The 16,671-nt window shown below is 40.2% G+C and overlaps 1 protein-coding gene across 1 annotated transcript; it reads left to right on the top strand.

Annotated features, from left to right (window-relative positions):
- The first annotated feature begins 34 nt into the window (after positions 1-34).
- LOC144527010 (myosin-7-like) lies at positions 35-13,556 on the top strand. Its single transcript, XM_078264825.1, has 36 exons — positions 35-235; positions 1,604-1,747; positions 2,002-2,158; positions 2,261-2,288; positions 2,400-2,505; positions 2,700-2,792; positions 2,919-2,982; positions 3,112-3,210; positions 3,378-3,481; positions 4,400-4,538; positions 4,633-4,751; positions 4,927-5,076; positions 5,159-5,329; positions 5,418-5,727; positions 5,817-5,893; positions 5,986-6,191; positions 6,280-6,403; positions 6,502-6,894; positions 6,973-7,215; positions 7,305-7,481; positions 7,580-7,725; positions 7,818-7,908; positions 7,998-8,387; positions 8,689-8,815; positions 8,899-9,017; positions 9,111-9,307; positions 10,382-10,565; positions 10,725-10,890; positions 10,970-11,094; positions 11,704-12,012; positions 12,096-12,299; positions 12,400-12,696; positions 12,799-12,903; positions 12,999-13,094; positions 13,184-13,318; positions 13,536-13,556. The coding sequence occupies exons 1-36, from the start codon at positions 35-37 to the stop codon at positions 13,554-13,556; spliced, it is 5,817 nt and encodes a 1,938-aa protein (XP_078120951.1).
- The last annotated feature ends 3,115 nt before the right edge of the window (positions 13,557-16,671 follow it).

The following is a 16,671-nucleotide window of genomic DNA, read 5'->3' as shown; positions in this document are numbered from 1 at the left end:
CACCTCTACTAACTGTGTGTACATTAGTGCAGCCATGGGGGATGCGGAGATGTCTGTGTTTGGGGCGGCTGCTCCGTACCTGAGGAAGTCGGACAAGGAGCGTATGGAGGCCTCCACACGTCTCTTCGACATAAAGAAGGAATGCTTTGTCCCGGATCCAGTGGAAGAGTTTGTGAAGGCAACTATCAGCAGCCGAGATGGAGACAAGGTCACTGTAGAGACACAGAATGGGAAGGTTAGTGGTTTCATTTTACCATTCAGACATTTAGCTTATATCATTAACAACACATACAGTTTTCTTATCATAGTTGCAATGATACATTATTATTATTATTATTACTGCTATTATTATATCATCATTCTATTATCTTTACTGAAACGACTTTTATTATTAGTCATATTTCTATTATTATTATTATTATTATTATTATTATAATTGTTAGTATTATTATTGTTATAGGTTGGGTGGCTGAGCATTTCTGTCTCTCTCCCAACCCTCTCTCTCTCCTCTCACTTTCTATGTATCATTGTGTCATATGGATTGTTTATACTTTACTTTCATTATGCTGGTCTGTTCTGTACATACCACTATATTGCATGGCTGTCCGTCCTGGGACAGGGCTCCCTCCTCAGTTCCTCCCTAAAGGTTTCTTTCTGTTTTTCCTTCCATCTGATGTTAGGGTCAAAGAACAGAGGGTGTTCTGCTGTACAACCCTAACCCTAACCCTTCTAAGGCAAATTTGTGATTTGTGATATTGGGCTATATTAAAATTGACCTAATACAATTACTATCAATCCAAACCATAACCTTAACAAGTCAACATGTACAGTATAAACTAAGTGTAAGCACATTGCTGAAATACAGCACTTGCAATAATCTTGGGAAACCAGAAGTAAAAGGCAGGCCATAAACAGAGTTTTAAGAGAATGAATTCTCAATGAAATAGGGAAATACTTGACATAAAATAAATGTTTTGCCTTAATCTACCTAGAATGCCAAAAGTTAAGCACTGTCAAATCCAGAGACTGCGCCATTTCATTCTTCAGTTCACTTGAAACCAATCTGTCCCAGAACGAAAACTGAATCCATCCCAACTGGGTCACTTCGATCACCAGGATCAGTTAGAGCAGCACTAGAAAGAGTGTGTCTGTGAGAGTCCTTGTCTGGGAGCAAGTGATAATGTGAGAGTAACTCTATGTGTGATTCAAAGCATCTATCCTTGAGTGAGTGTAATACAAATTCTATTGGGACCCTGAGTACCACTGCCATGAAAGTGCCTCCAGTGAAGTGTTTGGTGAAACGAGGCATTGCTGCCATCTGCCATGTGTGGCATGCTTTGTAATGTTACACAAGCTGTATAATAGGGTAGCACATGCATGCACGTTAACAAAATCACTGAATGTTTAGCTTACTTACTTACTTACTTACTTTTAAGATATTTTTGTTTTTTTCCCCTTTATTATAACAGCTGAAGAGAGACAGGAAATGGGGGAGAGAGAGGGGGGATGACATGCAGCAAAGGGCCTCAGGTCGGATTCAAACCCTTGATAATGTGACTAATACATACTGTATTAATCAGAAAACTGCATTAATTTTCCTTAGACTGCGGTGGTCAAAGAGTCCCAGATTCTGCAACAGAATCCTCCAAAGTTTGACAAGATCGAGGACATGGCCATGTTGACCTTCCTCCATGAACCAGCTGTGCTATTTAACCTCAAAGAGCGTTATGCAGCATGGATGATCTATGTGAGTAGTCTACAATGACATGAAAAAGATGTGTCAATAAACTGTAACACAGTATGTTTACACGTATAGAAGATGAGATCATGGTTCATTTTGCTCCTATTCTTAAATAAATATTGGCATTAGTTCAAAGTCAAATGTACACAAATGAGAAAATAGTGTGTCCAAAACCTGAAATGATCAATATATAAAAACATAAAGTTTTAAATTACAAATGGTTGATGTGAGAACAGTTATATTTTTTCTGTGTTTCACAGACCTACTCTGGGCTCTTCTGTGTGACTGTCAACCCCTACAAGTGGCTGCCAGTCTACAACCAAGAGGTGGTTGTTGCTTATAGAGGAAAGAAGAGGGCTGAAGCTCCTCCTCATATCTTCTCCATCTCTGACAATGCCTATCAGTACATGCTGTCAGGTAAAACCTAAATAAATTTAGATAACTTTTGTCACGTGTACTGTAATTGTGCTGAATCTTGATACTCACAAAATTGTACTCTCTGCAAACTTGTTTTTGTAGACCGCGAAAACCAGTCAATTTTGATCACGTATGTAATGTCTTATTCTTGAAAAGCATATATGACATTAAATGCTCTGAAATAAAATCTTATTCTACATTATGCTACTGTAAGTATTGATCATTGACTTTTCAATTGCAGTGGAGAATCTGGTGCAGGAAAGACAGTCAACACAAAGCGAGTCATCCAGTATTTTGCAAGTATTGCAGCTAGCGGTGTAAAGAAAGACCCCACTGCCAAGGACAAGGTAACTAATAAGCTCTGTCAAAGGTGTGAGTTGTGGAAGTTGTCGTAACTCTTACCCCCTTTAACTGAAATGGAATGGATTTGCTTACTTGCTTGCTCAGTTTCAAAAACTGCCACCAGAGGTTGCTAAAGTCTCGCTGTGTAGCTTTAAACATTTATTACAGATTGAGCATATATAATGTTCCCTTTTGACAGGGTACCCTGGAGGATCAAATCATCCAGGCTAACCCTGCTCTGGAGGCCTTCGGGAATGCCAAGACCATCAGGAATGACAACTCCTCTAGATTTGTGAGTGTCTAATTTTTGTATGACTAAATTGTGAATTATGTTATTTAGTTTCCAAGTTAATAGTGGCAGTAGCAGATATCAAGGTTTCTTTAAAAATGCAAACTATAAACTACAATATATTTTCAGGGTAAATTCATCCGGATTCATTTTGATGCCAGGGGAAAGTTGGCCTCTGCTGATATTGAAACATGTAAGATCAAACACCCGTATCTAACATACACTAATACTGTTAATATTATTTTATTTATGTTTTACAACATAGGTCTAGAGTTGATTTTACATATGACATTTTTTCTTTCTTGTATTTTTCACTGTTCAGACCTTCTGGAGAAGTCTCGTGTGACCTTCCAGCTCAAGGCTGAAAGAGATTACCACATCTTTTACCAGATTCTCTCCAATAAGAAGCCTGAACTCCTGGGTTAGTACAAGGCTGTGATTCATTTTTGTCTCAGTGGTGGTTGGCCACCATGAAAAGAAAAAGTGAAAAAATTAAAACCATGGCTGTCATTGTCTTTTTATTGCACTTGTGTGTTCATCTGTCTGACTTTGACTGACACTCTCTCTCTCTCTCTTTCTGTCCTCCAGAGATGCTGTTGATCACAAATAATCCCTACGACTATGCCTTCATCTCTCAGGGGGAAACCCAAGTGGCCTCCATTGATGATGCAGAGGAATTGATGGCAACAGATGTCAGGCTCTCACTCATTCCTCTTTTTACAATATGACGTTAAACTCTAATCATTATGACTAAATGAGTTACACAGGTTTCATTCCAAAAACAAGACAGTGTTCAAACAAAGCAGGGGGCTGTATTGGTTAAGGTACCGGTAAGACAATGAAATGCAATCCAGGAAGTCCAGTTGGAGTAACAGATTAATGTGTTCAAAGACTTATCAGAAGCCAAAGCACTTCTGAGCTGTTCATAATACTCAGAGACAGGATTTTACAACTCTAGAAAGTTATCAACTATTTAATCTTTCTGTAATCTTTTCTCGTTTCTACCTCAAAACAATCGCGATGTAGAAATAAGGTACGGTACAAATAAGGCGTTCAGATTTCAAAGTAGTCTACCAGGAATGTGCACTTGCATGCATTTGATTGGATAACAATCTTGTTGGAGGAAGTCACGTTGCATTCCAGCAAAAGTTTAACCAGGTTCAACTTTTTTTCTGGATGACCGTGTGTTGTTTTGCTGGACCCCTTTGTGTTGGCACCCCTGATGTGTCAACTCACTGGCTCCACTGATGAATGAGGGGGCTGCATTATTTCATTCAGGGGTAGAGTCGGTTTGAACACGGTCTCTTGCTGAGTTCACAAATACAGGTACAAAGTAGTAGGCAGTTTCTGAACTTTCATTAAGCTCTCTGTATGTGTTGCGCTGATCACGCAATTTATGCTCTGACTGGACAGTTGCGTTCTGACATAGACGTCAGACTACCCACAATGAAGTTGTTCATTTCTTATTGTACAGTTTGTTCACTGAGTACAGAATAACTATTAAGGTAGCTTTTTAGGATTTAGAATTTTTTGAGTCCCAAATTTAGAATTTGGATCAAAACTATATTACTTGCACAAATCTTGAGGAGTTATCATGTGCTCCTCCACAGAGTGCCTTTGATGTGTTGGGCTTTACTCAAGAGGAAAAAAACTCTGTGTACAAGCTGACTGGTGCCATCATGCATCATGGCAACATGAAGTTCAAGACCAAGCAGCGTGAAGAGCAGGCAGAGGCTGATGGCACTGAAGGTGAGAGAAGCTGTTTGTCATGCTGGCCCAGAACCAATAAAGATGGACAATGGCCTTATTAGGCAGTTTTACATAATTCACTTTCCTTATTCAGATGCTGACAAAGTCGCATATCTGATGGGCCTGAACTCAGCGGACCTCATCAAGGGTCTCTGTCACCCAAGAGTCAAAGTAGGAAATGAGTGGGTCACCAAGGGACAAAGTGTCGCTCAAGTAAGAAGTACAAAAAAGTCAACTTAAATCTTATACACAAAGGTTCTATAACCAATACAGGAATGCATTCTGTTTTCTACAGTATATGGCAACATCTGAAGAGGCTAAAAAGCTTGCATGAAAAAAGCTGTATTTATTTCTATGCTTTGTAATAGATATATTGTCTTTTTTCCAGGTGAACTATGCCATTGGAGCTCTATCCAAGGCTGTTTATGAAAAGATGTTCCTGTGGATGGTGATAAGAATCAACCAGTCACTGGAGACCAGGCAGCCTCGCCAATACTTCATTGGTGTGCTGGACATCGCTGGATTTGAGATCTTTGATGTAAATGATCTTATTAGCTCACAATTAACCAGCCCTCTTTCAACAAAATGGATAGAAAATCCTATATATTTTCTCTTTGCAGTTCAACACCTTTGAGCAGCTGTGCATCAACTTCACCAATGAAAAACTGCAACAGTTTTTCAACCACCACATGTTTGTGCTGGAGCAGGAAGAGTACAAGAAAGAGGGCATTGAATGGACTTTCATAGATTTTGGTATGGACTTGCAGGCCTGCATTGACCTGATTGAAAAGGTGAGAAGCTGGACTATTAACCGTTCATGAATAAAAAAGCTTTAAAAAACATGTTCTTATCAAACCACTCATATTTTTGTCCCTTCAGCCCATGGGTATCATGTCCATCCTTGAAGAGGAGTGCATGTTCCCCAAAGCCTCTGATACCACCTTTAAAACTAAGCTCTATGACAACCATCTGGGGAAATCTGCCAACTTCCAGAAGCCCAGAATTGTTAAAGGGAAACCAGAGGCCCATTTCTCCCTGGTTCACTATGCTGGAATTGTTGATTATAATATCAACAACTGGCTGGTGAAGAACAAGGATCCTCTGAATGAGACCGTTGTAGGACTCTACCAGAAGTCTAATCTCAAGGTGTTATCTGTCCTCTTCGCAAATTATGCTGGAGCAGAAGCAGGTACCCTAATGTGATTATCTTGATTGGAAATTCTACATGTATTTTTGTTTAGCTATAAGGTTACATTTTCAGGTTATTTTTCTGAACAGTTTTGGGTGATGGTGAAGTCAAAAAAGAGAAGAAGAAGAAGGGATCATCATTTCAGACTGTGTCCGCTCTTCATAGGGTATTGTGTATGACATTTTTGGTATTTTACATGTTAATATAACTGGCTATAAAAGCCAGTATTTATAAATGTATGCTTCATCATATTAAAAGGAAAACCTGAACAAGCTGATGACCAACTTGAGGTCTACTCACCCTCACTTTGTTCGCTGCATCATCCCCAATGAGACCAAGACTCCTGGGGCCATGGAGAACCCTCTGGTGATGCACCAGCTGCGCTGTAACGGTGTGCTGGAAGGCATCAGGATCTGCAGAAAGGGCTTCCCCAACAGGATCCTCTATGGAGATTTCAAACAACGGTATTATCCGATTTAAGTCAAATAATGTATAATTTCAACAGAAGTTAAATATTATTCTCCAAAATACTTTTTGTTTTTTGTTTCCCAGATATCGCATCCTGAATCCTGCTGCCATCCCTGAGGGTCAGTTCATGGACAGCAGGAAGGGAGCTGAGAAACTTCTTGGTTCTTTGGATATTGATCACAATCAGTACAAGTTTGGACATACCAAGGTATCATCTGAAGTTGTTCTGATATTGGGATAAGTGAAACATCCCAGTAAGAGATGAAGAAGATAGCTAAAAAGTTAAATACCCATTTGTGTTGTTAGGTGTTCTTCAAGGCTGGTTTGCTGGGTCTGCTTGAGGAGATGAGAGATGAGCGTCTCTCCAAAATCATCACCGGTATTCAAGCCAGATCCCGTGGTCTTTTGTCCCGTATTGAGTATCAGAAGATGGTGGAACGCAGAGAAGCATTATTAATTATCCAATGGAATGTCCGTTCATTTATGGGGGTCAAGAATTGGCCCTGGATGAAGCTGTTCTTCAAGATCAAACCTCTGTTGAGATCTGCTGAGGCAGAAAAGGAGATGGCAAACATGAAGGAAGAATTCCTGAAGCTGAAAGAGGCTTACGCAAAATCTGAAGCTCGTAGAAAGGAACTAGAGGAGAAAATGGTTTCTCTTCTTCAAGAGAAGAATGACCTGCAACTTCAAGTTCAAGCGGTGAGAATGCCACTATACTGACATTTTCCTTTGAACATATCATTAAGGTATGTGCTAATGAGATTGAATGTTTGGCAGGAGCAAGATAATCTTTGTGATGCTGAAGAAAGATGTGAGGGGCTGATCAAAAACAAGATTCAGCTGGAGGCAAAAGCCAAAGAGCTGACAGAAAGACTGGAGGATGAGGAGGAGATGAATGCTGAACTGACTGCTAAGAAGAGGAAGCTGGAGGATGAGTGCTCTGAGCTGAAGAAAGACATTGATGACTTAGAGTTAACTCTGGCTAAAGTGGAGAAAGAGAAGCATGCCACAGAGAACAAGGTACTGTATGACATCCAACTTAACCTTAATTTGTTTCAGATCAGCAACTTAACACGGCATCCAGTAACTCATCTTTTCTTGGTTCACAGGTGAAGAACCTGGCTGAAGAGATGGCTGCTCTGGATGATATCATTGCTAAGTTGACCAAAGAAAAGAAAGCCTTACAGGAAGCTCATCAGCAAACGCTGGATGATCTGCAGAGTGAAGAAGACAAAGTCAACACTCTGACCAAGGCCAAGACCAAGCTGGAGCAGCAAGTGGATGATGTAAGAATCCATATCAAAATTGTACTACTTAGATGATATTGTAAGTATTAAAAATAAAATGATTCACAAATGTTGTAATCAAATGTATTTGCATTAAGCTTGAAGGATCTCTTGAGCAAGAGAAGAAGATTCGAATGGACCTTGAGAGAGCGAAGAGAAAGCTGGAGGGAGACTTAAAGTTGACCCAGGAGACTGTAATGGATTTAGAAAATGACAAGCAACAGCTGGAGGAGCGCCTGAAAAAGTACAAATTCATCATGACATTGTTCATTCAGTATGGTCATTATTGTGAATGCAGTTTTATTTGGCTAACACTAATCAAACAAAATTCTGCAGGAAAGACTTTGAGGTCAGCCAGCTAAACAGCAAAATTGAAGATGAACAGAACATGACCATTCAACTCCAGAAGAAGATAAAAGAGCTGCAGGTACAAATGTGAACTAGTGGCTGTGAATGAATTACATACAATAACATTTTCCCAAAGTATTGCCACATTTAAACATGTTGTTCTACTAGGCCCGCATTGAGGAGCTGGAAGAAGAGCTTGAAGCAGAGCGAGCTGCCCGAGCCAAAGTGGAGAAGCAGAGAGCAGACTTGGCCAGAGAGCTGGAGGAGATCAGTGAGAGGCTGGAGGAGGCTGGTGGAGCAACATCTGCTCAGATTGAGATGAACAAGAAGAGGGAGGCTGAGTTCCTGAAACTCCGCAGAGACCTTGAAGAGGCCACTCTGCAGCATGAAGCCACTGCTGCCACACTCAGGAAGAAACAAGCTGACAGTGTGGCTGACCTGGGAGAGCAGATTGACAACCTGCAGAGAGTCAAGCAGAAACTGGAGAAGGAGAAGAGCGAGCTCAGACTGGAGCTGGATGATGTGGTCTCCAATATGGAACACGTAGCTAAGTCTAAGGTATGTGTGCATCAAGTTGCTCAGGTAAATTTCCACACTGGTGGAACTGACAACCTAGTAGTTAACTAAATGATGACAGTTTAATACATAGAGGTGATGCAACATCAGTAAACCGTGAACATGAACACCTCCAACGTACATTAGTTGTTCTTATTAGGATAGGTGGACAAAACGAGCTAGATTTAACATCAAGGCTTCTATCCCTCAAATCAGCAAAGTAGTGAATACATGTCTAGAGATGTCTAATGTTGTAAAGTAGTAAACAATGCCTGTGAACTATATGGTATATTTCCTATATAAGATTAACTTGGAAAAGACCTGCAGAACTTTGGAGGATCAAATGAATGAATACAGGACCAGGTGTGATGAATATCAGAGATCCGTTAATGACTACACCACCCAGAAAGCCAAGCTTCAAGCTGAGAACGGTCAGTGTTACGTTTTGCACTTGAAATAATAAATGTGTTTAATGTGGAACGATGCAATTCTAAAACTTATTTTACCTCTCTAGATGACTTTTCAAGACAGCTGGAGGAGAAAGAATCTCTTATTTCTCAGCTGACCAGAGGAAAGAATTCCTACAATCAACAACTTGAAGATCTAAAAAGACAACTAGAGGAGGAAATAAAGGTATGAAAATGACAAAATGTATTATTTTATCTCTACGTTTCAAAACTAGTTGCATGTCCAAGAGAAATACCCACATTAACAATATTTATCCAGGCCAAGAATGCGTTAGCCCATGCAGTGCAGTCTGCTCGTCATGACTGTGACCTGCTCAGGGAGCAGTATGAGGAGGAGCAGGAGGCCAAGGCTGAATTGCAGCGAGGCATGTCCAAGGCCAACTCTGAGGTTGCTCAGTGGAGAACCAAGTACGAAACTGATGCCATCCAAAGAACCGAGGAACTGGAGGAGGCAAAGTGAGTCTAGTACATACAAGGACATAATAATGATGTAAGATAAAGCCTTCAAGAGAAGTAAACTTCAAGAGGAACTTTGGTATTTTTCAACCTGTAAACTATTTTCCTATGTGTTTGTGTCTAAGTGACTAATAGGAACAAGAATTGTTTAAATCGTCCACTTTTAAGCGAGAGCCCTGCAGCTGGTAGCCGCGAACTGGGCTGCAAAGTAAACATATGGGGCAATGGTCAAGGTCAGGGCAAGCTGCGTGAGCCTCCTACAGATGTAACTGCATAGGGCTCTAAATCATATAACAACATACCAGTGTTAATTGCTGGCTGGCCTTGGCCTTTTATTATTTGGAGTAGTGAAACACTGCCTCCAGGCCCACAGTGTTGATAAGATCAAATTAATTTGATGTATTTACTGTATACAGCTCGGGCCACTCTCATCTGTGGACACATCTTGATTTCCAAGTCTGGCATCGGAAGGCCCTCACGCTTTCAAACTAAAGTTTCCTTCCTCATAAGAGGATCATTCACAGTCGCTTCTCGTTGCGTCACACCTAAACCCACCTCAAAACCAACGCTGATTGGTCGGTCGTTTGGCGAACGGCTCCACATTTTCTCTGTCTCAAGATGCCAGACTGATCTGCGAGTGGAAAACTGGAGCTCGCGAGATCAGGATGGTCTCACGAGGCTAGTAGGTACCAGGCAATGGGATTGAGAATCAAAATGCAGACACTGAGGCAGAATAGTTTGAATAAAAAGTAAAATGACTAGCTATCATCCTCATGACAGTCCATAGGATAATCAGCCATTGCGCAACACTTTTTGAGTTTCCTTTAAAGACAATAAACCGCAGTGAAAGTCAGCCTCAACAAACTGGTGTGCTTGTATGAATATGGCAGCCGTAGATTTTAAATTACTCATGTAAAAATCATCTTTATTTGGAAAGCTGTAGGAGGCTCAGGCAGCTTGCCCCAATATACAATGTTTTATATATTTGTTTTATATCTCCAGTTTGAATAAACCTTCGCTGCGTGTCATTCCACATCTCAACCGCCTTCATTTAGAACTTGTTTTGTTTTTTAGAAAGAAGCTGGCTCAGCGTCTGCAGGATGCTGAGGAGGCTGTGGAAGCAGTGAATGCTAAATGTTCGTCTCTGGAGAAGACCAAACACAGGCTGCAGAATGAGATTGAAGATCTCATGGTGGATGTGGAGAGGTCTAATGCTGCTGCTGCTGCTCTGGACAAGAAGCAAAGACACTTTGACAAAGTATATCAGTATTTTCTAATCATCAAGAAACCTGGGGTTTCAAAAATATTGTTACAGTGCAAATAGAGTCTCCTCAAATAATCAGCTTTGCCAAAACTGTAGAGAGCTTGACATGGTGATTTAAACTTAAAATTGTAAAACTTATATCTCAATGTCCAGGTCCTGTCTGACTGGAAACAGAAATATGAGGAGTGTCAGTGTGAGTTGGAGAGCTCTCAGAAGGAAGCCAGGTCTCTGAGCACTGAGCTCTTCAAACTGAAGAACTCTTATGAAGAATGTCTAGACCATCTGGAGACCATGAAGAGAGAGAATAAGAATCTTCAGGGTAATATATCACTTAATGTGTCCAAACAAACAATACACATTGCAGGTGCCAAATTAAGTACAATTACTTTCATTCACAGAGGAGATTTCTGACCTCACTGAGCAACTTGGTGAGGGAGGAAAAACCGTTCATGAGTTGGAAAAAGTCCGTAAGCAGATAGAGCAGGAAAAGAGTGAGATTCAGTCTGCCCTCGAGGAAGCAGAGGTAAGACTAAAACCTCAAAACCTCAGTTTCTCACGTATGTATATGTATAGTTTACAAAATGAAGCTGTAATTTGGAGAATATTTGGACATATATATGGCTTGACAAACTCCTTATGTCTATCTTAGGCAGTGGTGGAATGTAACTACGTACATTTACATAAGTATTGTACTTAAGTACAAATTTGAGGTACTAGTACTTTACTCAAGTCTTTTCTTTTCATGCCACTTTCTACTTCTACTCCTCTACATTTCAAAGCGAAATATTGTACTTTTTAAGGTTTTTGCACACAAAACACATGTAGTTTATAAAATACTATGTTTTATTATAAATTAAACTACCTACCAATATAACGGCCTACAAGTCCAGCTGAAATGATTAGCTTATTAAACACAGTTTTATAGTTTTCATTGTATCCAGTTTCTAAAATGTGAGGGTTTTTCTGCATCGAGTACTTTTACTTTTAATGTTTTAAGTACATTTTCCTGATGATACTTACATACTTTTACTTAAGTAACATTTTCAATGCAGGATTTTTACTTTTTACAGTGTGGTATTAGAACTTTTACTTAAGTAGAGGATCTGAATAATTCTTCCACCACTGATCTTAGGGTACTCTTGAGCATGAGGAGGGTAAAATTCTAAGAGCCCAGCTTGAGTTCAACCAAATGAAGGCAGACATGGAGCGTAAACTAGCTGAGAAAGATGAGGAGATGGAGCAGTGCAAGAGGAACCTGCAGAGGATGATAGACACCCTGCAGAGCTCTCTTGAGGCTGAGTGTCGCAGCAGGAATGAGGCTCTCCGTTTGAAGAAGAAGATGGAGGGAGACCTCAATGAGATGGAGATCCAGCTGAGCCAGGCCAACAGGCAGGCAGCTGAGGCCCAGAAACACCTCAAATCGGTTCATGCACATTTGAAGGTAAAAAAGGGAACATGCCTCTCATTTTTGCTGGTATCATTACTATGGTATCTTTGTAACCGGAGGCTTTGAACATTTTCCAGGATGCTCAGCTCCAGCTAGATGACTCTCTTCGATCCAATGATGATCTGAAAGAAAACAATGCAATAGTTGAGAGACGCAACACCCTTCTTCAGGCCGAAGTGGAGGAGCTCAGGTCTGCTCTGGAGCAAACTGAGAGAGGTCGCAAACTTGCTGAGCAAGAGCTGCTGGATGTTAGTGAAAGGGTGCAGCTCCTGCACTCACAGGTATGGCAGATGCTAGACTTCTAACTTTTTAAAATGTATTTGACATGTTCCTTTAGTACATTCATTGTATAACGGAATTACCTTTATTGTACTATAAAAGAACACCAGCCTGATGAATCACAAGAAGAAGCTGGAGGCTGATACAGCCCAGCTTCAGACAGAAGTAGAAGATGCTGTGCAGGAGTGCAGAAACACTGAGGAGAAGGCCAAGAAGGCCATTACTGATGCTGCCATGATGGCAGAGGAGCTGAAGAAAGAGCAGGACACCAGTGCTCACCTGGAGCGTATGAAGAAGAACATGGAGCAAACCATCAAAGACCTGCAGCACCGTCTGGATGAAGCTGAACAGATCGCCATGAAGGGAGGCAAGAAGCAGGTGCAGAAGCTCGAGGCCAGGGTGAGTAATTATTTCCAGTTTGTGATGTCTGTTGTTTTTTTTTAGCAGTTATGTTGAATAAGTTATTGGGACTGTTATCTAAAGAATATTGTCCCTGACCAGGTGAGGGAACTGGAAAATGAGGTGGAAATGGAACAGAAGAAAAGCATTGAAGCTGTGAAGGGTGTCCGTAAATATGAGCGCCGTATCAAAGAACTTACCTATCAGGTTTGTAGCATGTAGCTAGCTTCCTTAATCTGCATGTGTGGTTAAAGTTCTTTTAAAGGAAATTAACTTTGTAACCTTGTGTCTTATTTTCCCAGACTGAGGAGGACCGCAAGAATATTGCCCGACTCCAAGATCTGGTAGATAAGCTGCAGCTGAAAGTGAAAGCCTACAAGAGATCTGCTGAGGAGGCTGTAAGTGTGGAAATGTGTGAAGTGTGGTCTTTATTTGGCTTCTTCCCCTGTCAATGTGTAACTATGTTTCTTTTATTTATTCTAAACAGGAGGAACAGGCTAATGTTCATCTTAGCAAGTTCCGCAAACTACAGCACGAGATGGAAGAAGCTGAAGAGAGAGCTGACATTGCTGAGTCTCAGGTCAACAAGCTGCGGGCCAAGAGCCGTGATGTGGGCTCAAAGGTTTGAAGCATGCACAGCATCTGAGCCTGACACGTGCTGCCCTCTGTTGGCTGCATTTAACATGTTGCTTTGCTATTCAAGTATTAGTACAAATAAATGTTGGTTTATATAAGTGTGTAAATTAATGCATTGCTTTGTGGCATTGAAGCAATACTAATCTGAAGAACTAACAGCTTTTTCTCTTTTTCTTTCTTTCCAACTTCCACGGCTGTAACAGAAAGGCTTTGATGAGGAGTGAAGATTCGGAGCCTGAAGAAATTCTTTTACCTTAGATCTACGACAGAGTATTAGGCCCACATGGAGGGGAAACAAAATTTGAGATTGTGAGAATAAAGTCGTAATTTAATTAGAATAAAATCACAATATTTTAGGAATGAAGTCGTAATTTATGTGAAACAGGTCGAGATTTTCATACTCTCCTGTAGCAAACAGATAAGAGCAGTCTGTCTTTTATGTGTTGAATGAGTGATGTTTCACCAATAAGCAACTTACTTTATTATCAGAGAACTCAAAAGCAGTTACATCATGTATGATAACCAGTCAATAACCACATGTGTTTTAAAGCAGCAGCTGTAGTACAGCAGAGCAAGAGCTTAGTCATGGCATCAGAATGTGATTAAAGCTCAATGGGCTCTATGTAAATTATGTGAAAGGCAGCCATAATCTACCTATCCTTTAGGCTGTTCTGCATAATGCTATTACTCAGCGATCAGCTGATATGCTATATACCTGGGACACGACCATCGGACACACACCTAATCTGGATGATACAAAGTTTGAGGAAGCGTCTGGGTTCTTCCCTTCACCAAAGGTGGAAAATTGAAACTACAGTAGGCTACAGTAGCATATGTACTGTCAGGAAATGCTAAAACATGCACATGTAATCCAATCAATTTATGATTCAAAAGCAACCTATTCTGTTCTTAGTTTATTCTTGAAATATTACGACTTTTTTCTTGTAATATTATGCCCTAAGACTCAATCGTTTAGATAACCTCAACTATTACTATTCACAACCTGTAGTGCTTAATAAAATATCATCAACATTTCACAACATTGTATTCTTTCATTTAAGAAATGATATAAAAAAAAAGAGTGGGTTCATGGAACACTGTTTAGGAAATACTGTATTCAGTGTAACTTAAGTACTGACTGGTCAGTAGCGAAGTTACAGTAGGTTTATTGCGAATTACAAATATTATATATAATAAAGTAATACAACTTAGGTAACCAATATAAATTGCCACCATCAATTTTTGTAAGTGGAGTTAGATTGATTCAAATGCTTTGAGGTAAGTCATGAAGTAAACCAAGCGTCACTGTTGTGATAAGGAATCAGGAAGAGCAGAGGCCTAATCAGGAAAACTCAAGGGAACCAATGAAATAAGATAAGATAGACTTTATTAATCCCACACTGGGGAAATTCCTGTGCTACAGCAGCTCAAAAGAAAGATGTACACACATTAGAATAACACAAATACACATTAATTAGACATAGGAGAAACAATATACATAAACTATAGGAAATGGAAAAATAGAATAGAATTAGTTATAATAATAATAGTAATAAAACAACAACCGTATTTACACAATAAACAACCTTATATAAACAGACAGTATATAAACACAGATATACAGATGAGTAAGGTGCGAATGAATAGAGATGACATATTGCACAGTTGGAGGTGACACAGAGTAATAACTAGATAAATGTACATAGTGCAGAATATTGTCCAGTGATGGCTCATATTGCAGAAACAGCTAGCAGTGCTACATTATGATGTTGCATTAAAGAGTCGGACTGCCTCTGGAATGAAGGACCTGTGGTAGCGCTCCTTCTTGCACTGAGGGTGCAGCAGTCTGCTGCTGAAGGAGCTGCTCAGGGAACTCACAGTCTCATGTATGGGGGGTGAGAGGTGTTGCCCATGATTGATGCCAGCCTGGCTAACAGCCTCCTCTCCCCATCTCCTCTATGGTGTCCAGAGGGCAGACCAGAACAGAGCTGGCCCTCTTCACCAGTTTGTTGAGTCTTCTCCTGTCCCTCTCTGTGCTCCCAGCTCCCCAGCAGGCTACTGCATAAAAGATTGCAGACGCAACCACAGAGTCAGAAAATGTTTTTAAATGGGGTGGCAGAGGGCCTAAAAGTGAGAAGTTGAGGTGGGGTGCATGCTAAAATAGAGAAGAGATAAAACAAATCCCTTTTTCTTAAAATAGAGTTAAAGAAAGCCCACGAGCCTGGGCTGCAATGTCAACATTAAACCAATGCTCATACTCAGGCCTACCATAATACCATGCATAATCACTTGCAGCTGCTCAGTAAATACTTGTCCAAGCCTGCCTGTTCCTCCAAAGGGCTAGGAAGGATTTCAATGAATCAGTAATCAAATATTTAGTTCATATACTGAAATACATCAAGCGAAAACTACAAATTATAATTATTAATGTTCTTTTATACCCTGTACTAAGAGAGCTATCCTTACATGTTTGTCTAGAGCTTTGCCTTACCGATGGTGCCAGCCTTTGTTGCTGCTGCTGGAGACTAAGTAATGATTTGGGGAAGGATGAGAGAGTAGAGGGAAGCCACAGAGAAATTCAGGGAGTCCTGTCTCTTCTCTTATTACATGTCATGTCCCTAACTCCCTGAGCGGACAAGCAGGTATCCATTAGCTAATGAGAGCACATTCACACGTATGCCTAAAGAGGTGCACCACATACAGCACAGTATGTGTTGAGGATTATCAGCATGATTAACAGGACATCTGAGCCCATGCCTGAATGAATAAGAGGACTGACCAAAGATGGAACAATTCACTGCCTCTATAATTAGACCATCTTTAACATGGTACAGTATATGATGCTTAAGGTCTAATATCAGGAGTTAAAAGCAATCATCTTTGACACTGTCATAACGTTTTTATACAAACAACCATATACTACCTATAGTATATGGTAGTATATAATACCCCTGACTGGTCTTACACAATGGTGACTCAGTTTAAAGCCAGTTTATAAAATATTTTACACACTCAAGTCTCTCCAGGGGAAATTCCTCTGATAAACAGAGAGTCATTGGCTTCACCAGCAACAGCAGCAACACCGTCATCAGTGGTTGTTAGGAAAAAGTAAAATTGGTTACTTACCATGAGCTGCAATAATTACCATGATTAAACAATGACAGAAAAAAGCACCACCTACAGAAAATCAAACCAACAGAAAACCGAGGGAGAATGCTGTAACCACTTAAGGTCATATTTGATTAAAATCCCTTATTTATACAGATTTGTCATGATTATGATCATATTCATAGTATCATATTTAGTTACATAATTATTTAGTCGTTAATTGCATACATT

This window comes from Sander vitreus, chromosome 12 (genome assembly GCF_031162955.1).
Source record: "Sander vitreus isolate 19-12246 chromosome 12, sanVit1, whole genome shotgun sequence".
Lineage (NCBI taxonomy): Eukaryota > Metazoa > Chordata > Actinopteri > Perciformes > Percidae > Sander > Sander vitreus.
Note: the sequence above shows the minus strand (reverse complement) of the source record. Positions and strands in the feature narration are given on the sequence as shown.

Bases quoted from the DNA above. Each gene is read 5' to 3' on its own strand.
- LOC144527010 (XM_078264825.1), top strand. From the start codon at position 35: ATGGGGGATGCGGAGATGTCTGTGTTTGGGGCGGCTGCTCCGTACCTG. The intron at 2,983-3,111 runs GTAAGATCAAAC...TTCACTGTTCAG, and splicing joins CTCTGCTGATATTGAAACAT to ACCTTCTGGAGAAGTCTCGT. The intron at 12,300-12,399 runs GTATGGCAGATG...GTACTATAAAAG, and splicing joins TGCAGCTCCTGCACTCACAG to AACACCAGCCTGATGAATCA.